Here is a 25,299-nt window from a genome sequence, read left to right as displayed (position 1 = left end):
TCGAATACCCCCAAAATGTTAGATAACAATATTTATACTATTTCCTAATATGACATAAATTTGGTATTGCATACCAAGATTACATATCGAAAAATGTAATTAACATCTATTTCAATTTAATATCTACTTGTATATTTTTATTTTTTTTTGTAACATCTTAATTTTTCCCTTATCAATCCACTCTTTCATTAGGAAAGCCGTACAAAGATAGTGTGATAGTCATGTTAGTTGATCCCTATAATCACTCCATTCATCATTTCTTAAACAATATTTGAAATCTAGTTAATCAATCCCTTATAATTTTAAAATCATGTAATAATAAAATAATCATTTCATAAACATTAATCAAATGCTGTAATAAACTAAAAATAATAATATTAAAACCCAACCACTTTCCTTCCTCACTTTCTCTCTCCTCCTCTCAATCTCCATTACAGTGATTTTGCAGCAACGAACCGACATCGAAATCACCAACCAATTTTCTCTCAACCCCACCAAACCAAACCAATTCAAGCTCCATTTATGACGTCATCAATGGCGGAGTATTAGCTAAGGAACCCACCAATTTCATAACCCAAGACCCAATTTTGATTAAGACGTTTCTTCCGACATTTCATCTATTCTTTAAGCAACAGGCGACTTCATTACTCCCCAGATCTTACTTACCTAAATTGGGTTTTTATTTTAATCGAGTTTGGTTTTTTTAGGGTTTTATTCCGTATTAAATACGGTGCTTTCTCTCTCTTTCTCTCTCATTCATTGATCTACTTCTGGGTTTTCGCGGGTTATACCGAATCTGGGTACTTTTTTTGAGCTTTGATCTGGTTTAATTATGAAGTTTTGATTGCATTTGCATTGATTTTTGATGGTTTGGTTTGATTTTGTTAGCAGTGTGAGATTGAGTTGATTAGTGGGGAGAATCGCAATGGTGGATTCTGGGCCGGTTACGGCCGGACAGGTATGTTCACTATGTTGCTGAATTCTTGTAATAACAATGTGGGTTCGATTCGATTTGACTTTGAAATAAACCTTGCTGATTGATGCATTTTTCGGGTTTTTCGATATTATGATGATTTGATTTGTGGAGGGTATTGTGTGTTGGTGGGAAATGTGTTGTGATTTTGGAGGGGGATTGGGTTTAGCTATACTCAAATATGTTCCTTGTAATCAATGAGTCAATGACATTAGAAACTAAATCTGGAATTCGGGATTGTTACTTGAACTCGAATACTCCTTTGTTCGATTTATAGTGGCTGTATCCAATGATATAGTTGATTTAGGAGTATTGAACTTTGCGTTTCCCTGTAAAGTATTATGTTTGATGAAGGTACTTGTATACATGCACTTCAGATTTAGAAAGTCAATGCATGTATGGGATTGCGATTTAGATCGCTAAGCATGTAGATACTTCTAGCTTTAGACATGACATACTGATACTGTGTGTGAGTGAAGGACATAGATACTTAGATGGAACTTTCTTAATGAGGTTAATTTTGATTAAATTTGTTGTATACGGATTAAGTGATGAGGTCTTAATGCGAAAGAGAGCAAACAGAGGGAGAAGTAAGAAGAAGCTTTTGCAGCTAGTACATTAACCTGGTGTAGATCTGTACTAATAAGTACTTTCGGTTATGCAAATTCATGACTTAAGCAGTTCACAAAAGTTCCTTTAACACAAATGTAGTTTCTATCTTGCATCTAAAACTGAGAAAATTCAAGTATATTTTTGAAATGTAATAGTGGAAACTATATTGAAGGACTGGGTTCTTCCCATTGCGCATGAGTTTCTTATTGCTTGTTTGGATCAACAGATTAACCCTGTTTTCGTTACTGTAGGTGTCTTTTTTGCTTGGGTTTATTCCAACTTTGGTTGCTTGGGTCTACTCTGAGATTTTGGAGTACAAGAGGGCTTCAGCTCATTCTAAAGTGTAAGTAGTTCTTCTTTGGGTTTTGTTAAGGAGTTGAAGCTCAAATTATGTTCAGTGATTTAAATCTAAATCAGCCAGATGTGATGTATTTGCAAAAGACTAGTATAATTCAAGGAAAATTTCATAATGTATGATATATTTTATCTTTTGCTATTACAGTGCTGTTTATACATGCTTAATTTTATTTTTAAATCCCTGCAATAGTTAAGGGGCTGCTTTTAAATTGTCACTTGCTGCTTATTAGTTTTACCTCATATACTAAATGACTATATCAGAGTAGTTGAATTTGGAACCAGTTGAATGACATACCAAAGATGAATTTTGTGTTTAATTCAGTTTCATTGAAAGTTTTAAGCAGCCTGGACTTCCAGATGTCTACTTGAGAGGGTACTTATTGGTCATCATTTAAGGATATATAAGAAGTACTTTGGAGACTGTGGTCCATTGTCCATAAGAAGTGGATTGGAGCATTTACCTGTATAGGAATTTTTAATATAATTGTAACTTTATTTGTTTTGGCTTTGAGTTCTCTCCACCTCTCTTCATCACACAAGTCCCTTTGTTTATCTCTCTATATCTCTTCTCATCACATAGGTTCCTTAATATGTGTGCCTCTCTCTATGTTTCAATTGTAAAAGAATAGAGGAAATAAATTACATTTTTGCATTGGGTTTCAAGGACATTAAGGTACAGGACACTGCACATGAAAATTGCAACCAAGATCCACTTGCAGATTTACTGAAATATTGTGAACAGTTGAGGCATATAGATGAATAAGATGATGAAAATGCAAGACATTGATTGGGTTTTATTGGCTGAGACTGCACGTTTTAGCTGCACTATACTTTGCTTCTCTTGCAGTAGTTGGATCCTTTTTTGGGGTAGGTAATGGAGTTGCACAGGCATGTTAGTGAAGGTTTCAATTAATTGGTACTAAGGTTTATTCAGAAATAACTTAAGGAATATTAATGGATAATGTGTCGCCACCACCGGACATGGGCACATGGCAACATTTGTTTTTGGGGGAGGTAAAAAAGCTTGCTCTCTTGGCGGAGTGCTAAGTGTTTGAATATTACGAAGTGATGGCACTTATACATTTATTGCAAACCTTTTATTGCATCTTCCATTTCATATTGTTGCCTTGAAGGGGACCTTTATCGTAACCTCTTCTTAATTAGCTGTGGTATTTCTGTACATATATCAGTTCCTTAATTTTATTTAGTTTCTGATCATATGTGTGTTATTGTCTCTCTATCTTCTGTGTCATGCCTTACATCCATTTGTGGTGATTGGAATTTCTGTAGTAGATCATTGTGCTGAATATAGTGCTTCACTTGTTTGTTCTTTGAGTCATTATGTGTATGACCTATGAAATTACAGTAATACAAATTGAATTGATCTTTAATACTTTCAAGTTATGATAAAGATTCCATCTTTCAGACTTTGAAAGTATATATGTAGTTAGTGTATATTTTGTTTTGAACATGTTAGTTATCTGTACTTATTTGTCATTTGCTAATTCACGATGTCTTTGTAAAATCTTCTTTTGAATTTGTGACTTTACTATTGCAGCCATTCAGACAATAATCTTGTTGAGTTGGGAAATGAGGCCGCAAAGGAAGATGATCGAGCAGTGCTTCTGGAAGGGGGAGTTTCTAAAGCAACCTCACAAAAGTTTCCTGCATATAATATCAAGTCAAACTTAATAAGGTAGCTTTCTCAATGCTCTGTTTTCTTCTGCTTAGGTTCAATTTGTTGCCCTTTTATGTTAATTGAATTTCCTCAATACACTTTAGGTTTGTGACTATGGATGAGTCTTTTTTGCTTGAGAACCGCATTACCTTAAGAGCCATGTAAGCAATTTTATATCTGATTCTTGATTTTTCTTACTCTTTCCCTTTTTCCTCTCCAATATACTATTGCTTTTGACTTATGATGTCTCCATTTTTTTTTATAGCGGCGAGCTGGGGTTAATATTGGTGTACTTTTATATCTGTGACCGGACAAATGTGCTGGGATATTCAACCAAGGTGTGTTTTATTTAGTTTGAGTACATTCTGCATGGATTATGATGTCATTCCAATGTTTTTGTCATTTCCACATTCTTTAAGTGTAGTCTTGTCAGAGTAAAAAAGTTGAATTTTAACAGTTTTAAAATTACATCCGAATCGCCAAGATGCCAATCTCTAAGGATGCATATGGAATGCCATGCCATTTAAGCTTGTGGTTATTTGCATTGTAATAGATTTTGATGTGTTTATAGGGTAGGCTTTAGAGAACCTGATGTGATTTTGTTATGATTTGTGAGGAAAAACCGCAACATTCAATATTTCAATGTCTATTATGCCATTTCAGAATTTCTCACAGGAGGAAAAATGGTAACATTGAGGTTGTTAAGAATGATAGATTATAGGGAATGCGTACTTGCTATGTTCAAATTGCTGTCCTTGAAGCTGTATTAAAGTTCCCTAATCCATTCTTGCTACTTTTCTGGTTGACTTTGTTTCACTCTAATGTTTTTTGCGAAGTCATGCACCAAGATATGTTGTTGCCCCTCATCCCCTCTCTCCCAATCCTAAAATCTAGAGACGATGTCTTTCCTCTTATCCTGGTAAAATCTCATTGGTGGAAGTTTGTCTATCAACATACAACATATACATCGCACAGAACTGAAACAGTATGGAAGATGTCAACCAGTGAAATCTGACTCCATCTTCTTGTAGTCTCTGTCTTCCTTTTTTCTTTGAAATCTGGATTTTTGATGCTTGGATGGTTGTTTTCACCGTTCTTTGGACTGAATTATTTTGTAAATGACTAAATGGTTGATGATTTATGTTGTAGATAGGTGACTAATTGTATTCTCTACTTTAATGATACATATCTCACTAAATCACAGTTATTATCTTATTTATAATCTCAAGGCATGGGTGATTATATGTCAAAATCTCTTCTTCGTCTTGCTGATTTTTCTTGTATTTTAACTGGATTTTGACTTTTAACTTTCCTATTGACAGAATTACAACCGTGATCTTTTCCTATTTCTCTACTTCCTCTTGGTCATTGTTTCAGCAATGACTTCACTCAAGAAACACCAAGATAAGTCAGCATTTTCAGGGAAATCAATTCTTTACCTGAACAGACACCAGACTGAGGAATGGAAGGGTTGGATGCAGGCAAGTATTCTCTTGATATGATGTTTTCAATTTCTCTTGTAAAAGGAATTAATACCGAGTGCCCGTTATTGAATCAGATATTGATAGTTACTTGACTGAATTCAACTTGCAGTTATAGGTTGTAGTGATTGTCTGATGGATTTCTTTTTGTTGCACCTACAAATGCTTGTTATATCACTTTCAAAGAATATTATGACACAATTTAGGGTCTCTGGCATTTCTTGAAACTTATCATCTGTCTTTTGAGGATTATGGGAAATGCTGGAAATAACTTTTGCAAGTTCAATATTTTACAATAATAACCTTTTCTTTGAGGATCAGTCAGAAAGCAGGTTCCTCACAAGGGTAAGGCTGTGTAGGTCCTCATTAGTTGGTGATGGACGATGGTTATTGTATTCTATTATCGACAGAAATGGGTCAGAATTAATTTTGTTGTGATTATTTAAACTTAAATTGGCTGGTGGCTGAGAGCTGATTAGTAAGGATGATTATGACCTCTCCCATGTTTTTTGTGCTAATGTATGTAAGACACCATTTTGTGTCTTTGACACCAATTGGTGTGACTTGACCTGATATGTGATCATTCCGTCCCCTCTTGGTGTATTTTTAGGTAATTGAATTGTCACAATATATTTCATGCTAGAGCTCAATAGCTACCAAGCAGATTGATTAATCTCTTTGCGTAATCCTTTTTATGTACATGTGAATGTAGATTACTACCTTTTATGAGATTGCATACCTTGAATTACTGATGTACACACATGAATGTTCTGCCAATGCTTGCATGGACGTCTTATGTCATCAATATTAGTATTTTTAAGCTACCAACTAATGCTGTAAACCTTTGACCATGACAGGTTCTGTTTCTAATGTATCACTATTTTGCTGCAACGGAGATCTACAATGCTATACGTGTGTTCATTGCTGCATATGTTTGGATGACCGGATTTGGCAATTTTTCATATTACTACATACGAAAAGATTTTAGCCTGCCCCGCTTTGCTCAGGTGATATAATACTCCTATCTATGTTTTCTTGGGTTTAATGGGCTTGTTGTTATTGTTATGACCCTTTCCTAATATTGAACTCTACTGTCTCCATGCAGATGATGTGGCGGCTAAATTTCTTTGTTGCATTTTGCTGCATTGTTTTAAATAATGATTATATGCTGTACTACATTTGTCCGATGCATACGCTTTTCACTCTTATGGTGTATGGAGCCCTTGGTATATTTAATAAATACAATGAAATACCAACTGTGATGGCGGTGAAAATTCTTTCTTGCTTTCTGGTGGTCATACTTGTTTGGGAAGTTCCTGGAGTCTTCGAATTGATTTGGAGTCCTTTCATGTTCTTTTTAGGTTAGTTACTTCTTGTTATTGCATTTATATCCACACGAATGATACAAACTTATGTCATTTTTTCAAAGAGGATCCACGGTCTTGGATTGCTCAATTCAGTTTTTCTGACTACGACTTCTTGAATTATAGGCTACACTGATCCTGCAAAACCAGATCTTCCTCGAGTTCATGAATGGCATTTCAGATCCGGGCTTGATCGTTATGTGTGGATCATTGGAATGATCTACGCCTACTACCACCCAACTGTAACTTTCTAGAGTGCCTTTAGTTTTTTTTGTAATTATGTAAATCTTTTTATGTTTGACTTAGCTTAAATATGTGATACATATTAACAGGTCGAAAAATACTTGGAAAAGTTGGAGGAGTCTGAACCAAAGAGGAGACATGCAATCAAAACTGGAGTAGCTTCAGTTGCAGTATTTGTGAGTTGGATTATATTGTGGCTACTTTGAAGTACACTTTACATATGTGCTACTATAAAATCTATCTTTATTTCGCAGGTTGGTTACTTGTGGTATGAATACATATATAAGTTGGACAAAATCTCATACAATAAATTGCACCCATACACATCATGGATTCCAATAACGTACGTGTTCCATCTTTCTCATTTGCAATTTCTTACTGTTGTCTGCTTTGAATGTTGAATAACAATAATTTTGTTTGTCTGGTGACATCTAATAATTGTCCATACTCCTTTTGATTGCAGTGTATATATAGTCTTGCGCAATGTCACCCATCAGCTGCGTAGTTTTTCTATGACTCTCTTTGCGTAAGATTTTTTATTTATTTGTTTCATTGTTTCTGATGTGTACTGTTTTGTAGTTTGTAGTTTTGTATTTTGATCTGTAACAGTTTAATCCTTTTGGGTCGCAAAAGTCTAATTTAGTTTCCTAGATCTGTATTTTGGATTTTAATTATTTATCTTTCTATCCTGTTTGGTTGTCACACGTTCTTTCAGTTCATTTTCCACTTAGGTCTGGGAGATTGTATTGAGATTTGAAAGCTTACTCTTAGTCTCTTATTATATTCTTGAAAACTGAGGTGCCTTTTCTAAGATATTTTCTCTTTGTTATTAGATGGCTCGGAAAGATTACGCTGGAGACTTACATATCTCAATTTCATATTTGGTTAAGGTATATGTTCTTGACATAGGTTATCTGACATTTGGTTTTTAATGCATCCCACTGATGGGCCTTGAAATCTGGCACTGATATTACATGTGGTGTATAAATATAACAGTCTTTCTTACTACCTATAATTTGATGTGCAGATCAAACACGCCCAATGGACAACCTAAGTGGCTTCTTTCTCTTATTCCAGAATATCCTATGCTGAACTTTATGCTCACAACTGCTATCTATGTTTTGGTAATAGAACTTCTTTTTTTTTTTTTTTTTTTTTTTTGAAAGCTGGTAATAGAACTTCTTATTTCTTGTGTAATCTACCAACTACAGTTGCTGCTGCTATATTAATGTAACTTTCTTGCTTCTCAGGTTTCCCACCGGATTTTTGAGCTGACTAATGTGCTCAAGACTGTATTCATACCAACAAAGGACAATCGACGATTGTTGCATAATTTCATCGCTGGTGTTGCAATCTCTGTCATTCTGTATTTTCTCGCTGTTGTCCTCCTCCTGATTCCCAGTTAACCGGTAAGGGTTTACTCATAAATGTTTGAAATTTGCTTTATTTCTGTCACAATATGAAGAAGTTATGGAAATGGGAAGGAGGAGGGGTAAAGATAAGGTGGAATCTATTTGAACATTGAGAGGTTATTCAGTGGTATATATAACTTTTTGTAGGCCTTAATTACGGAAAGAAGATATCAGCTTACCGATACAACCACATGATGGAAAGGAAAGATAGCCTGGATCGATCAGAATAAGGGGACTTTGGAATGTGGTCTCCTCATATTCTTGTTGATAAAGCTGGTTATCGCACTGATTGATACTGTAAGGCATCGGAAAGGAGATTATGAAGATAATTTTTAAGAGGGTATGTAGTTAGCCTCACGTCCAGGGGACATTGTGCATTATTAATATAGCATCATTTTCTTCCCTTTTCATTTTTTACCCTTTTGATCTCTTACCCATATACCATTTTCGCTCCTGTTATGTGAGCCATAGCAAAGTATAGGTTTCTTCAGATAGTTCTTGGGTGAGTGATACAAAGTAAAATTTGTTATTCAATTGTAATGAAAATTTTGTTGTATTACCATGAATCTATAATCTTTTCATATACCACTTTCTGATTCACAGACTGTGTTTTAGTTACTTTGAACAGAATGATACTTCACACGTCCGTTTCATTTTAGATGACACATTTCATTTAGGCATATTTGTCAACACATACTTTAATGCAAATATCATTGATTACACATTAGCAAAAATTTTAAAAATTTGATATTTAAAATAAAAATGTTAAAACAAATCTAACAATACCTCATATGACTATACTTTTTCTCAACGTGAAATAACAAAATAAAGTACATGAATAGTGCACAAAGTCAAACTGTTTGAAACGTAGTTACGTAGGAAGTATTACTTAAGTGGGTGTAAAATGAGTTCAAGTACACAATGAGCATGCACAATTGCTGAATTGCATAAGTAGATTACCAGCCATCTTTAGAGGAAAGACCGCAAACCTACCCGAGAACACTAACAAAATTGAAATGCAGAGCCTGCAACTTAGGTTAATTATTCAAAAATGAGATAAAAAACAGAATGGCTGTTTGTAAACCAGCTTTATAAACATCCTTAATGCTCAACTTGACTTCATCAAATTTCAAACAATACAACATTTACATGAGATAAATAAGTTCAATCTCCTGGATATCTTGCTAGAGCACTGCCCCTAATGTAAGAAAATTCGAGCCTGTTTCTGCTGTCAGATAAAATAGTCCTGTAAGTTGAAGACTAATCACTTAATCAGCAGGACTTCACTTCTTAACTGCTCAGCAAAGGTAAACGTAGCATGTAAAATGTTAACAGCAAAGCTGTATGATGACTCTAGACATAGACATAAAACCTCCTATTACACCCTAAAAATAGATCATTAATTTCTATTTTTTATCCAGTCGCTGTAAGTATACGTATAATGTGCGGGACTGCATGTAATGGCTATAGCTAAAGGGTAGCCTCTTGCAGAAACACAAGCTTATCACATGCTTGTTAGTGTATCTGGTAAGTCATGCCTATTGCAAGTATCTGAAAACATTTTGTCAAAATGGTATTAGCTAACAAAAGATTTCCAAACTTACTTTCTCATTAACGAAACACTTAGAGCATGATAGCGTGAAGGAATGCAGAAAACCCTGCACCCTATATATCAGATGGAACATAGAAAGCCAAAGACGCCAAATCAAGGTCATCAAAGAGTCGTTGCACTACCTTTCTAGTTCTAACTGTAAAAAAACACGTGAAAAGTATTTTCTTCTCCACTAAATCAGTTGCCACAACAAAAGCTCAAACAATCAAGAGAGAATTTTCATTCTGACATGGGGAGTTCTGAAGAGCAGGAACTCCACATCACAGGTATTGCCAATTTTTCTCAGTTAATTACTCCAAGTAGATCTAAATATTATTGCACAAGCATAATCTTCAAATCAAAGAATTCATTCAACAAATGGTATGTGCTCCGAAAATCAAAATATTGTATCTATATATCAGTTTTGCAGTATAACGTAAGCCTTTTACTTCGTTTTTTCTTTCACCAGCAGGATTTCAAGGGGGGATGGTGGGGCGGGGTTAGCTAAAACATAGAAATCGGTCATAGCACTAGTGTAGTGCATAGATACAAGAAACAAATTTTCAGACACAATAAAAAGGGTAAAATCACTAATAAATTAAGGTTTGTTATACGCGTACCATGTCAGTTATAAAAGAATCAGTTCATCTAGCTACAATAACGAATAACCCCAACCAACTCATGTAACCTCACAATAACCTTAAAAGATGATCTAGAGAATAACATAATTAATAATTGAGTAGCGTTTTTAATTGACTATAACTTACAATTGAAACATGTCAAAATAATCATCAGATAAAATTTTTGGAACAAATTATCAGTCAACCGACATATGATATATAGAACATCAATCATACTCGTTTTCCTTTAAGGCTCTCTCTGACATATCCTGTGTTTTCTCTGTGCAATGTTCTTTGTTCAGTAAGAGACAGTTTACCAGGTACTTCATCTCAATCAGAAGCTGTACCCAGTCCATCATCAGATGAATTACAGAAACAAGGCTTAAATTGGTGGATCAAAATTTCGATTTGCATACTTTTTATCCTTCTCGGTCAGTCCACAGCTGTACTTCTTGGAAGATTATATTATAACAATGGCGGTAAAAGCAAATGGATGGTAACGCTAGTGCAATTTGTAGGGTTTCCAGTTCTACTTCCACTGTTCTATATCATCCCAAAGGAAATTTCCCAAGAAAACACACCAAAAATTCTGTTTCCATTCTCCAAAGTTGCATCAATCTACATATTCCTAGGATTGATCGGAGCAGGAGCGAGTATGATGTACTCAATAGGACTCGAATACATGCCAGTCTCCACATTTTCTCTCATTTGTGCATCCCAACTGGGTTTCAACGCGCTCTTTTCCTTCTTTTTAAATTCACAGAAGTTCACACCTTTCATAACAAATTCTCTTGTTCTGCTTACCATCTCATCAGCCCTACTCGTCTTCCAAACTGATTCTTCCGTTCCTGAAGGAGTTTCAAAGGAAAATTACGCCATTGGTATCCTGTGTGCTGTTGGTAATGCAGCAGGATACGGATTGTCGCTCTCAGTAACAGAGTTTACCTTCCAAAGGATACTAAAGAATGGAAGTTTCAAAGCCACATTAGATATGATTATTTCACTGTCACTTGTTGCAAGTTGTGTTTCGATTGTTGGACTATTAGCTAGTGGAGAGGTGAAGACTCTAAAAGAAGAGATGGATTGGTTTGAGCTCGGAAAACTGTCATACATGATGACATTAATTTGGACAGCATTGAGTTGGCAGGTGTATACCATTGGCACACTAGGCCTAATAGTTAAAGTGTCGTCCCTTTTTTCGAATGTTGTTGCAACTGTAGGACTGCCAATAGTTCCAATACTAGCCGCGATCTTTTTCCATGATTCATTGGACGGAATAAAGATAGTTGCCATATTGTTGGCAGTCTGGGGATTTGTTTCGTATACCTATCAGGAGTACCTTGATCTTTATGTAGACGAAACCACAAACCGTGTAATCACAAATGCTTTTGATGAAGCTTGTGAGAACAGATAGTCAGTAGAACGAAAAGCTCGAAGAGTTAAAAAAACAGCAATAAAATAGCAGTATTGCATTGATCATGGCCTTCAATCAGACAGCCTACATAACAGCTTATTAGTCTCGGATTAAAGGAAAACTAATAAGATGATTCTATTGATAAGATCATTTTGTTTAGAATAAGATGTTATATTGACAGCAATTTGTCTGTTTGATGAAAATATATAATCATTGTTTTATGTCATCAGTCAATGAATAATTGAATATTACCCAACTCTGCTGTTTATTATGAGAAAAAATATGCATAACACTTACTGTAATATCTAAACATGGCCCGTTCTTTAGAGCTGCTTTGCTCTGCTCTACTCTGCTTTGCTCTGCTGAAATCTGCTCTGCTTTGCTCTGCTCTGCTTCAATCTGCCCTGCCCTGCTTTGCTCTGCTTAAAAATAGTACTTAAAAATAGCTGCTTCAATCTGCTCTCCTCTGCCTTGCTCTGCCCTGCTCTGCTTCAATCTGCTCTACTCTGCTGAAATCTGTTTTGCTCTGCTCTGCTCTGCCCAGAAGCTCAAAAGAACAGGGCCCAAGTAGATTTATAATCAGTATCTGAATTTCGCAACTCGTTTCCATGTAAACACAATCGATAACTTAAAGAAAGCATTATTAAACATATAATTCCATTCAACAAGTGTATTTTTTTTTTTTTTTTTCACAACAGTAAATTTAATCACTTAAATATTAACTATATCTCTGTAGATGTGTTGTAAGACTTGCTATCTCACTGTTTTCTTAACTAAAAAGATATTTGACTGTGACATGAATGTAATAACCCGAGATATCATCCGAATCCCAAAATATGCAATAATGGATGTAATTAACGACCTTATATATACTAAAATGACAAATGGCACACTGATAATTGAATCGAGCCCAAAAGAGAAAAGGAGATGAATATGCCTGGTCCCATCTCCCATACCAAAACCAAGTAATAACCAACATAAAAAAGACGAATAATAGACCCAAACACAAACATAAAGCGACGTGCTGACTGCTGAATATCCCAAACGTTATTCAACTGTTGGTGATACACCCCAACACCTCATATTAGATCCGTTTCAATTTATTTGCAACATTTACCATAAATCGATACTACAATATGTACAAATGATTTACAACAAATGTTTTATTCGTTCTTTACTTGTCCTTTCGTTTTCTCTCTCCTCATGCAAACTTATTTTTCTCGCTTAATTTACCATTCACAAACAAATTTTGTCACGTGTCACATTGTTGCGAATAATTTGAAACAGACATAGTATAAAAATACAGTATAACCTCAGTAGTCCTGTACCCCAGTAGTTGTCGTTGTTGTGGCGCAGAAGCGGTTGCTTTCTTTCTTATCTTACTCCACTATCTTCTTCTCTATTATTAATTGTATGTGAGGGTTTACCTTCTCAATTTTCCTCATCAATGGCGTCTAAGCTTTCGACGTGTTTTCTCAACCATGGATTGAATGGAGTGAATTCTAAACAATTCAATGTTCGTTTGCCCGATTTAACTCGTCGACATCAATGCTTCAATCCCGCTTCATCTAAGCCTAATTTCAGGTATTAATTACTAATTTTTCTGTAATTATCGATTTAAAATTTCACAATTCTTTGATTTTTGTTGATTATCTTTGTTTGCTTCATGCTTTAGCAATTTGTGGTAAAATTATGGTTTTGATGTTTGATTTGCGGTCAAAATCAGTTTTATATCTATTGAATATTGAATAATTAATTAATTCGTACGGTTTATTTATTTTTTAAATTTTTTTTTTTTTTAAAGATTTGTGTTGAGAAATTGAGTATGATTGAATTGGTAATTGACTAATGTTAAAGGACAATTGCTGTAAAAGATTATTAGTTTTCAGTTTTTGGAAATTGAGGGCAGATTTGTGAATTGTAAATTGTGAATTATGCGTAAATTGTTTTATCCATTTGACATATTTGGACAATTGTAGACTCTTTGTAATTTGTAGATAATCATTTTTAATTTTGTTGAAAAAGACAACACGAATAAGGCAAAAATCAGACTCAACAACATCCACAATCGTATCCAGAACACTCCCAATTCATACCCTTAACGAGTAATCAATGGATTAGTATGAGTCGTAACGTTAGCCGACTTATTTGTCTCTCTAAAAACTTGCGAAAAAACAATAGATTCAAAAGTATTAGCTAATCGAATAATACCCCGTGAGGTAACACCAGGAGTCATCTGTAGCTTTAGCATTAGCAAGGTTAAAAGCGCACGCAATGGTTCAATACAAATTTCTGTGCTATTGTTTAGCCTTTACCCCCAAAAATTTTAAACCCTATTATTTGCTAATGCTCTCTAAATCTTTATATTTCATGTTGCTGAAAATAATGCCAAAATAAAACCATTCTTACAATAGGGACATGTTGTTTTCACCTGATTTTCACTGAATTAATTTTTTTTGTCGGGCCAAATTATTTTTATTGATTAACATTTATTTTTACTTAGCATTTATTCTTTGAACTTATTTTAATGAATTGACACCATTTTTACTAAATTTGAGGGCCTAGGTATGATGCTTAGCTATAGATAACTATAATGTTGAAAATTTATTTTCTCTAATTATTATCTATGCCCATGAAGTAGAAGACTATATAAAGGAAAGAAATTAAAAAAGTATTGTCAAATGAAGGTTCTATTAACATAGATATCTTAAATTAAATTATTTAATGCATTAGGGCTAAATTTCGTAAGTGAAATTTATCAATGAAAACCCCTTTTCTCTATATAGTGTAACATAGATCATAACTGGTCTTTACCTCTGTAATTAATTGGGCACGGCCACTATAACTAAGGCCCCGTTTGATTTGATATAAAACATTTTCAATTGAAAATTAGTTTTTACGGAAAACATTTTTTTAAGGAAAACAACAATTACAAATTACTTTTCTAATTTTCTTTTGTTTGCTTCCATACAAGAATAGTTATGGAGAAATTAACAATATAAGTGAAAATGTGAGGATAGATGATAGGAAAGTAAAAAGGAGGTAAAAAGAGAGAGGAAAATGTGGTTTCCCTTGTTTTGTAAAGGAAAATGTTTTCTCGATGGGAAAAATTGGGAAAATCATTTTACCGTGAAAAATCTTACATCAAATCAAACGGGGCCTAAGAGCAAACAACACTTATAACACTACCTTCAAAGTCACATGTAAATTATAACTACCTCCAACCCACACTTGACTCGGCAACAATTGCATTGCAGCATCAATGTTCACTGTCAGTTAGGTGGCCTCCACTGCCACCTTCTCATGCTTACAGACCTCAAGTCTCCAAGAAAACCTATCAGCTATCAATAACTTAATACTAAAAGCGAAACCAATAATGACACATGTCACTTACTGGTTAAAAATTTTCCCTCCATTCTTTATCTTTCCTTATGAAAAAAATCTATTGCCTCTAATATTTACTTTCCATTTTAGCGATTATATTTTTGCCATACGCACTCAAACGAAATATTTTTGAATGCATATTATTTACAGTAAATCTTTTTTTATTATTATATATATATAATTGTTAAATTAATGTTGAATATTGTACTATATAAATTATTAAAATCCGTGCATTGCACGGGACTTTAACTAGTTAAGTAAACAGGACAATCTCCTACATCTTCCAATTCAGCGGCCTCCTATATTCCTGCCTAAGAAGATGACCTTAAGAAGGCATGAACTTGATTGTCTTCATCACTACCACACAGCTGTGATACTTGCTACAAAATTTTTTTTGAAGACCTTAATAAGGCACCGAAGCACAACTACATAATCCCCAAATATAAGACTGTGCCTTTGGCTGTATTTGGAAACCCCAAGGGCCCAAATATTCTTTTAGAAATCAATCTTATTAGATGAACATGGAGGTCATGGACTGCTACAAGAGCTCGTACAAGAAATAATAAAATAGCAACCTGTCTTTACAAAAGAGTGAACGTCCTTTGTAATTTGTATAATACCAAGTGTAAATGTTATCTTACGGCCTTAGCATAAGGAAAAAGAGAGTAATGGCTTAGCTTTAAAAGGTAGAGGGATGATGGGATTCTATTCGTTTAAGGGTCATGCAACATATTGATTGAGTCGCTATCTTCCATAGTCCTTCAATCAACCATCTACTTTCCCCGTTTTCCATAGGCTTCTCCATTTGTAGTTCAATCTATAACACACTAGTGAATTAGTATTAGGAAATTAATGAACCTTAAAAACTTTTGCTGCAAAAAATATTTAGATTTTAGATAATTATTCACCCTTGCTTACCAAGTTTTGCCTCATTAAAATCATGGTCCTTATGGCAACCCTTTAACCTCCTTTGAGTTACTTCTTTTACACCCCCACCAATACCTCACTGTCATTTTCTAGATGTCATGACAAAGTCAACAAGGAATCTAACCTAACTCATAAAATCGGTAGGAATCGCTTGGAAATTGGAATAATACTTTTGATACGATTACCTGGAAAAGATGAAGCTTGTTGTTTCCACCCTTTATTCTTCTTTTACACCCTTTCTTTAAGCAAGGAAAAAGCTTAGGATTTTGAACTCCTGATCCATAGAGGCATGCCAAGATATTTTTTCATGTAGTCAATAAGTTGCACCCCTAAACTAGCCAACTTTTTTTATAGCGTTACCGATGTTCAGGCTCGTTCAAGTTACTTTCTTGCCATCCATTATCCGAACTTGACCCATCCATTAGCATAGCATTATTCAAGATACTTTCTTGTCATCCTTGCTTCTAACTTCTATGTTTTCATGCCTGGCTATCAAGTGCAATCTCTAAAAAAACTAGCCTTATTCAACTAAGTCACATCATAACGTGGGATATCTATTAAAAAAATTATTTTGGGCGAAAAAACACCATTTTAAAACCGGGTCAATTTTTATTATATTCAATTTGTGGACTTCATGGATGCTCTTGCATCACCTTGTGGACTTTTTTGTTATTCTGAAATGCAGGAGTTAGCTGAAGAAAAGCATCTTTGTATATCTTGATAGCATATATGCTCCATTCCACAAGTGAATACCTTCTTATACTCAATTTGTTCGAATATGGATATCATCTTCCTTATAAATGTCATTTCTAAGGATGTGATAGAAAGGAGGATGTCATAGAGAAGTATTATAATAACATGTTTGACTTGAGAATACGGCTGCCCAGTTGAATAAAGTTTATACCACAAATATTCTGAATTATGCTTCTGTTTTAAACTGTAATCTTAACTTGTGTTGTCTTGTTTATTTGCGGCCTCAGAAAATTTCTTATTTGTTGAAAATTGTCTAGGTTTGTATTATTTTAAATTTTACTAGTTTAGTTTTGCTGCTTCTTGTGTTTTCTTTTCTTTTTCTCTTCATTTGCTTGTCTGCATGCTTATACTTTTGATTTGTTGCAATTCTCAAATGAAAGACTACAGGTAAATAAAATCTCTCCACTAGTGCCCCGAATATATGCAAACCAGCAAACAAGTGGTGAAGCAGATCTGGGATTTGAGAATACTTCTAATGATGGTGTTTCAGGCTTGATTATACCCCAGAATGATGTTTACGGTATGTTGTTTCTTGATTATTCTCTATTCTCTAGAATGCAACTTTTCACTTGAAGAAAAGCTGCCTAATTGTTACTCCCTCCGTCCCCTTTTGATAGTCCCTTATGATAGTCCCTTATGAGCAAATTTTAGTCCAAAAATATTCACCCCATTTGCTTTTTCCAACAAACATTTACTATTAATTTTTTACTAAAATTTCCTCCAATTTTTAACAATACTTGTGCAAAGTTATATTCCCCATGTATATTTTGTTTTCCCATGTACTTTTATTACTTTATCTCTCTACTTTTTTGCATACCCAATGTCAATTTACTTTTTCAATGTACTTTAACTATTCTTATTTGTGTTTATTAATTCCCGTGAAAAATGCCCATAAGGGACTATCAAAAGGGGACGGAGGGAGTAATAATTATGATAGGATTCAGTTTATTCCATCATAATATTGTCCAATATCGGCATTTCATATGTGAAATCAGTACTTTTAGATTTTAAGAATCAAAATTCTTTCTATCACATCAAAATATCAAACAAACTGATAAAATTTTGAAAAATAGGAATTTAAATGTGTAGCACTAAAAGCACTTTAAGAAGGAAAATGAACTAAAAAGAAAGTTCACGTGATGCCTAATATTATGAAGGGAGGGTGTAGTGGAGCAGAGCTAAGTTGCTAGTCCTAGTATGCAGTAGTCAACACCATCAGCGGCACCACCGATTGGTGACCAACAGTAGCTACTTTGATGAAGCATTTAGATAGAATGGTTGTCAAACCAAACTGCACAAGATCTTTCAGTACCAACCCCCTCCCCCCAATAATACATGTTCCTGAAAGGCTGAAACACTATGTATCTGGTACAGTCAGCAACAGCAAACCAGGAATAATGCCACAGTCAGAAGATACCACCGGCTCATCAAGTTTATCACAGCAGCCAGGGTTAAAGTGGTGGATTGTTATTGCGTTCTATATAGTTTGTGTCCTTCTTGGGCAGTCAGCAGGCATGATACTTGGAAGATTTTATTATAATGAAGGTGGGAAAAGCCAATGGATGGCAACACTGGTGCAGTATGCTGGTTTTCCAATGCTATTACCCTTGTACCGTATCTTTCCCAAGAAATCAATCCAGAGTCACAAACCAATTAATGAGCTTTCTCCTCTCAAGACTGCATCAATATACCTGTTCTTTGGGCTATTTGTGGCAGCAGTTGGTATGATGTACGCAATAGGATTGCAATATGTACCTGTCTCTACTTTCTCGCTCTTATGTGCATCCCAGTTGGCCTTCAATGCATTATTTTCTTTCTTCATAAATTCTCAGAAGTTCACACCTTACATAATTAATTCTCTTGTCCTGCTTACCATCTCATCTATCTTACTGGTAATTCAGTCTGGTTCTTCGGTTCCTGAAGGAGTTTCAAAGGCTAATTATGTCTTTGGTTTCATTTGTGCTATTGCTTATCCAATGGCGTATGGATTGTTACTTTCTTTAACAGAGTTTACCTTCCAAAAAGTATTCAAAAATGATAGTTTTGAAGCCACTTTGGATTTGCTTCTTCGTCAGTCATTCATTGCAAGTTGTATTGCAGTGGTCGGAATTGTAGCAACTGGGGACCTGAAATCCGTGAAGTTAGAGATGGATCAATTTAGGTTTGGAAAATTGTCATACGTGATGACCTTAATTTGCACAGCATTGAGTTGGCAAGTTTACAATATTGGCTTATTTGGATTGATCGTGAGGGTGTCATCGCTGTTTTCCAACGTCGTCTCTACTTTAGGACTGCCGATTGTTCCAGTGCTAGCTGTGATCTTTTTTAGCGACATAATGGATGGAATAAAGGTGGTGGCCATGTTATTGGCCATTTGGGGGTTTGTTTCATATGCCTATGATCAATACCTTGATGAGTGTAGTAAAACTAAAACTGTAGCCCCAACTCCCTCATATGCAACTGGAGCTTTGGAGTACAAAAACTAGTTTGTACAATAGGAAGATAGTTTGAGTTTTCAGGTCTTGAGTCGATCTCATTTGCTTGATCGTGATCTCTAATCGGCTGATCTTTACCTCTTTTGCTGGTACATGATAGCTCAATCAACGACGTGCTGGTAAAGGTGGATTTTGAGGGTGTAGCTTCTTGTCAAAGATTTAAGTTTATTTGTTGGAGGGCTTGAGGCCTATGTATTTTTGTAGACAAGTGATCCTATAGAAAAACAAAATCTTTTCTTGGTTTTGTGTTAAATTACATCATGTCATAGTTTCTTTTTCGTCAACCCTCCTGCTTTTAAATGTTTTTCATTATCTTTGCGTTCATTCAAAAACTGCAAAAATAAACTTAGCTATCTTCTTCCCTAATATTATTCATATCATCCTTATATATTGTGGCTTGACAGGAACTATTTGTGTGCTAAAGTACAGGTTATCGTGAAATCAACAGATAGCTTATACTGCATTTGGTATTTCGTACTCCGTAGTCCGTACTAACTAGTAACCACAATCAAGTTCTGCCATTCTGGTGGATGTCCCCATATAAGGTGAAATAATGAAATTGATATATTTGATACACAAGTATTGCTATTCAAACATGTGATGTGCGTGGAGATGTGTTTTGAGCGTGCATGCACTAACATTGTTTTATATTGAAGACGAGTAATAAGATTCGGCCCTATATTTGTTTGATATAAAATGCGTAGGTTATACTCACACAAAAAATACTTTGTGCACTGCTACTTTTCTTTCTCATCAATTCATTCAATCAAAACTTAATAAATAAAAAATGGGCATGGAGAGACTTTTAAGGCATGGGAGAATTTTTAAGGTACACTCGTATACGGAAAATGGGGCAAATAAATTGGGACGGAGGGAGTATATATTTTAAGTTAAAGAGAATTGTTGGTTGTATTTAGGCTTTAGCTTTATTTTTTTAATACTAAAGTAAGTTTTTTTTTTTTTTTTTTTTTTTTTTTTTTTTTTTTTTTTTTTTTTTGAAAAACAATACTAAAGTAAGTTTTTGAAATTAAAAAATTATTTGTATTGGATTAATTTTGGGCACACATTGAAAACAAAGCAACATTATTCTTAACATTTGTTTGAATTAGTTTTGGGCTCTTTTGGCAAAGCTCGGCACCAACTTCCTTCAACTTCTCATTGCAAAAGGCAATAATACCTTGTGATTCTTCCAACGACAAATCTTCGATTTTTATTATTGTCCCTCTCATGAGTAAAGTGCACAAGGTTTACATCTCAATTCGCTAATTTTTCATTATCAACTTGAATAGTTTTTCCTCAAGCATTTCAATTTACTTTTTCTTAAACAAATTCCGTGATTCCATAGCTTTCTCACTTTGCTTTTTGTCTTCATCGAGATTAAAAGGGTTAGGGTTAGAATTAGGATTGGAAAATGCTTGATTAAATACTTGAACTGAAAATGTGGACTGATTTGTATGCTGTGTTAGATTGAATATAGTTTTTAAGCACTCTTGAGATTAAAAACTCAACCGACCAATAATAGCGGTTAAAGATTGTTCATCATCGGGTTTGGTTGTGGGGAGACATTTTTAGATATCTAAACTTATTAAATTTTTTTCTACCTTGCTTAGCAATAAATTAATATACATACTATGATTTTTGTTGAATTTTAAAATAACATAACATTTTAATTTGGTAAATTTCAATGATTTTTGCATTTTCCTTAGCTAGTAAGGATTAATTGTTTTCTTCGATGAAATAAGATGTTTTGGTTTGATTTTATTAAGGTATTCGAGGTTGAATTTTTTTTGGTCTAGTCTGATTTGGTGTACCAATTTGGCTATTTTTATACTGCAATTATATACTAGTTTAAAAGAGAATTTTGTTAGACTAAATCTTGTTGGATTTTTCTAATCTAGGGGTGCAAGTTTGGTTTTCGGTTTGGTTTATTGCCCAAATCGAAACCAAATCATAATATTTCGGTTTTGGATTTTGCAAACCACACCACACCGCTTTAGCTTTGAAACCGAACCAAACCAAACCAAACCAAACCACCTAAATTTCGGTTTTCTTAAAAAAAAACCAACCCGTACCGCATTTTCCTATCAAGCATCATAAACATAAAATATTGTAAAAAAACCGAACCAAAACACACCAAACATAAACCGAACCAAACAAAACCAAACCGAACCAAAACCCACAACGACCCAACCCACCTTATTTCACTACCCTTCATCCCTTCCACCCAAACCCTAACCGTAGATCGACCCAAAAGTACCTACCACCACCGCAATTCAAATTTCAATCACACACCACCATAAAAATAACGGGTTTTTCACCAAATGCCCGTAAACTTTTCAAAAATTCACCAAATACCCTCAAGTTTTTCAAAATTCACCAAATGCCACTAACGTTTGTTAATATTCACATCGTGACCTCAAAATATCTCTGACGTTAAAGTTCTGTTAGCAAATAAATTTAATTCACTAAATGCCCTAACTTTGTTATATAATTACACAAAATACCCTTATTTTTGGAAGTACAAGTGTACAACGTCTAGTTTGAGATTTATGGAAACAAGCCGTTAGTTTTGATTTTCACCCATTATTTGCATAAATACTCGATACATAACATCCTCTTATTTGCTTAACCACCAATTTTTAACTCCTTGAGAAATCAATCTAAATCATCTTTCTCAATGTATGAGAACTTTTGTGTAAGAATTGCAAACAAATCTTGTTGTAGTAGGAGAAAATTTGCTGTAAGAACTTTTGAGTCCGCTAGCTAGCCCGCGGACAAGCCTAGACTGTTTACTAGGGTGGGTATAGACTAATTGTCAAGCCGCATAAAAGGGGCTTGAGTTTGCTATATTAAGTCTATTGGACAATATATGAACTATAGCTCGATCTGTTTTTCCGTCCAAGCCCGTAAGTAATTACCTCTATTTCATTTGACCCTTTTTTTCTCTATTTGCGAGGTCTCCGACACTTCTTTTTATGAATAGAGGATGTTTGTAACTCTTACACAAAAGTACTCATACATTGAGGAGGATTATTTAGATTGATAACTCATGGTGTTAAAAATTTGTGGTTAAGCAAATAAGAGAGATGCTATGTATTGAGTATTTATGCAAAAAAAGGGTGAAAATTAAAACTAACGGCTAGTCTCCTTAAAATTTTAAACTCATTGTACTTCCAAAAATAAGGGTATTTTGTGTAATTATTTAACAAAGATAGGGCATTTGGTGAATTAAATTTTATTGCTAACGGAACTTTAACGCCAGAGATCACAGTGTGAATATTAACAAACGTCAGTGGCATTTGGTGAATTTTGAAAAACTTGAGGGTATTTGGTGAATTTTTGAAAAGTTCAAGGGCATTTGGTGAAAAAACCGTAAAAATAAAGTAGAAAAAAAACTCAAAACTCGAATTCCACCGAAAAACCTCGAATTTGGGTTTCAAAGGTCAAATTCGACCATGAAAACTCTAGATTTAGTTGACGGTGAAAAACCTTTAGTTGATGGTGTTCGAAATGAAAAACTTGTAGTTGATGCCCTTGATGGAGTTCGAAAAACCTCGAATTGTTCGTCGTGTCGTCGATGGTGATGCGGGCTGGTGGGGAAAAGATGAGATGGGAGTGAAAGTGGAGAAGAGATCAAAGAGGAAAGAGAAAGGGCGCAAGTAGAGAAGAGGAAAGGAGACATGGCGGAGAAGAGGAAAGGGAGGTGAGAGGAGGAAAGGAGAGAGAAGGCGGAGAACTGAGTAGATGAGAGAGAGGGCGCAAGTAGGTTTTTTTTTGTTTTATATACTTAGGGTAAAACATGTTGGGCTAGGGTATTTTTTGGGTTGGGGTAAAAAAAATTCGGTTTGGTTCGGTTTTTTAGTTTTTCAAATCGTAGCCGAATTTTTTTTTTTTTTTTCAAAACCGAAACCAAACCATATTTGTCATTCGGCTCTGTTTTTGGTTCAGTTCGGTTTTAAACCGAGTTTGTTTCACCCCTAGTCTAATCATATACTTTGAAACATGTAATTTTCATAAATTTTATGAAATTAGTTAGCAATAATAAGTAAACGGGAATTAGAAGTTCTGATTTGATTGGAATAATTCCAGTCTAGTTTGATCTGATCTAATTTGACAAGAATAATAGGTACTCCGTAATACGAAGTACAATTTTGGAATATATAGTTGAAGATAACTAATCCCAAATAATGTGCAAATAAATAAATAATCAAAGTTTAGAATGGATTTGCTAATGCTTTCCCGTCAGTTTGAGATCGAGGAGTTTTCCAAAATAGGAGAATCAATAATCGGAAGTCAATGGGTCCTTCGGTTCATTTAAGTGGTGAGCGAAGTGCTTCCTCGCGATAGAATCCTTTAAAAGATAAGGTTTTCTAACATAAGCACGAGTGGAATGCTTTCATAACTTTATCAAGTGAGGTTGCAATTAACGTCCGTCTTGAATTTGAACAAAATCAACATAAAAGAAAATGATAATTTCTATGCATAAAACGCTTTTTGTTCCGGGGTTTTTTTATCCCTCGGGGATCACCAAAGTAATGTTGCAACTCAAGCAATCACGCCCAACAATCACCTTTAATAAAATAATGAATATTTCGATTATTGGAATATTTACCATCGATGATCAAGTTAGTAAGGTAAAACATAAAGAGAGCAAGAAAGTAAAATTAAGTTGGGAGACTTGGGACTATTATTATATTATCCCTTGAATTATACAATCTCACTACGTAACATGCACATGTTCAATCAGTAAATGATGGGGATATTTATATTACTAAATGAAGGTGTGCTCCTAGGGTTTGTAACGAACCTAAAAAGTCGCATTCTAATTGGTTGCCCATTGTGTGCTTATAACATGTGTAAGTGGTTGTGCCATTTTATAAAGATATCTTGTTGTTGTGGGTTTTTGATCCTTTCATTATTTCTGCAATTATTGAGTGCCGCATGTCATGCTCTAATTTGGTCATTTGGACTAAGTTGGATTCCACGTGTTAGCCGATTATTAGGCCACTTATTGGTTTCTGATTGGTCCACTTGATAAGGATATTCTTACCTAAATATTTTCCATTTTGCACTATTGCTTCATAATTAGACTGGCATGCATTTTAATTTTGGAAACAATAATTATAATTTAAATTATTGATAACAGACTGACATTTTAATTTTGGAAACAATAATTATAATTTAAATTATTGATAACAGACTGACATTTTAATTATGGAAACAATAATTATAATTTAAATTATTGATAACAGACTGGCATTTTATTTTGGATTACTTCATAATTGACTGTCAATAATGTTGGATTATTACATAATTGGCTGGCATTTTAATTTAAGAAATAAACATAATTTCTTGATTCGTATCTGGTCTTTACTTTCATAATAAAAATTTTAAAGATTTGTATCTATGTTTCCAAAATTTCAAGATTTTTTAAAATGATCTCAATAATGTATATTTTACTATATCAATTTAATGTTGTTATACTATGAGAAAATTACACTTGTATATGTTAATGGTCAAAGTTAAGCATTGACAAGCGTAATGGTCAAACAATTACAATCTTTATTGACTAACTCTTGATTAGTTTAGTGCCTCCTTAATTTAAAAAACCTAATTTCAATGTAATTCAAGTTATCGTAATATTCTTCTAATTTTAAACACACGTAACATACATTAGATCGATTATTGAGGAAAAGAATGAATTATATATTAGACTTAAAATCAATTATCTCACATTAGTTCAATTCTTATTTGACCAAATTAGAAAGTCTTATCAAATCAAAGTAGACTAGAAATATTAGAAAACACTAGATCAAACCCTAATTCTATAAGTTATCATAATTTTCTTCTAATTTTAAACATGCAAAACATATATTTAGATCGATTATAGAGGAAAAGGAAAAATTATTAGACTTAAAATCAATTATTTGACATTAGTTCAATTATAATTTGACCAAATTAGAAAGTCTCATCAAATCAAAGTAGACTAGAAATA

General features: G+C 34.1%; 2 protein-coding genes and 1 pseudogene across 2 annotated transcripts; all 3 read left to right on the top strand.

Annotated features, from left to right (window-relative positions):
- Positions 1-362: 362 nt before the first annotated feature.
- LOC145610055 (protein REDUCED WALL ACETYLATION 3-like) lies at positions 363-8,722 on the top strand. The gene is made up of 17 exons (XM_081665303.1): positions 363-800; positions 892-958; positions 1,837-1,928; positions 3,501-3,638; positions 3,725-3,781; positions 3,886-3,958; positions 4,943-5,101; positions 5,959-6,108; positions 6,207-6,462; positions 6,592-6,707; positions 6,798-6,884; positions 6,963-7,051; positions 7,172-7,234; positions 7,542-7,598; positions 7,736-7,832; positions 7,959-8,117; positions 8,268-8,722. Exons 2-16 carry the CDS (start codon positions 926-928, stop codon positions 8,112-8,114), a joined length of 1,623 nt encoding a protein of 540 aa, XP_081521429.1. The 5' UTR covers positions 363-800; positions 892-925; the 3' UTR covers positions 8,115-8,117; positions 8,268-8,722.
- A 1,239-nt stretch (positions 8,723-9,961) lies between these two features.
- Positions 9,962-11,745, top strand: LOC145610747 (putative purine permease 10 pseudogene; annotated as a pseudogene).
- Positions 11,746-13,111: 1,366 nt separating this feature from the next.
- On the top strand, positions 13,112-19,588 carry LOC145611552 (purine permease 21-like). The gene is made up of 3 exons (XM_081666895.1): positions 13,112-13,329; positions 17,190-17,329; positions 18,184-19,588. Exons 1-3 carry the CDS (start codon positions 13,193-13,195, stop codon positions 19,293-19,295), a joined length of 1,389 nt encoding a protein of 462 aa, XP_081523021.1. The 5' UTR covers positions 13,112-13,192; the 3' UTR covers positions 19,296-19,588.
- Positions 19,589-25,299: the final 5,711 nt, after the last annotated feature.

This window comes from Chenopodium album, chromosome 24 (assembly GCF_948465745.1).
Source record: "Chenopodium album chromosome 24, dcCheAlbu1.1, whole genome shotgun sequence".
Classification (NCBI taxonomy): domain Eukaryota; kingdom Viridiplantae; phylum Streptophyta; class Magnoliopsida; order Caryophyllales; family Amaranthaceae; genus Chenopodium; species Chenopodium album.
Note: the sequence above shows the minus strand (reverse complement) of the source record. Positions and strands in the feature narration are given on the sequence as shown.

Bases quoted from the DNA above. Each gene is read 5' to 3' on its own strand.
- LOC145610055 (XM_081665303.1), top strand. From the start codon at position 926: ATGGTGGATTCTGGGCCGGTTACGGCCGGACAG. The intron at 1,929-3,500 runs GTAAGTAGTTCT...TTACTATTGCAG, and splicing joins GCTTCAGCTCATTCTAAAGT to CCATTCAGACAATAATCTTG. The intron at 6,708-6,797 runs GTAACTTTCTAG...ACATATTAACAG, and splicing joins ACGCCTACTACCACCCAACT to GTCGAAAAATACTTGGAAAA.
- LOC145611552 (XM_081666895.1), top strand. From the start codon at position 13,193: ATGGCGTCTAAGCTTTCGACGTGTTTTCTCAACCATGGATTGAATGGA. The intron at 13,330-17,189 runs GTATTAATTACT...CTCAAATGAAAG, and splicing joins TCATCTAAGCCTAATTTCAG to ACTACAGGTAAATAAAATCT. The intron at 17,330-18,183 runs GTATGTTGTTTC...TATCTGGTACAG, and splicing joins ACCCCAGAATGATGTTTACG to TCAGCAACAGCAAACCAGGA.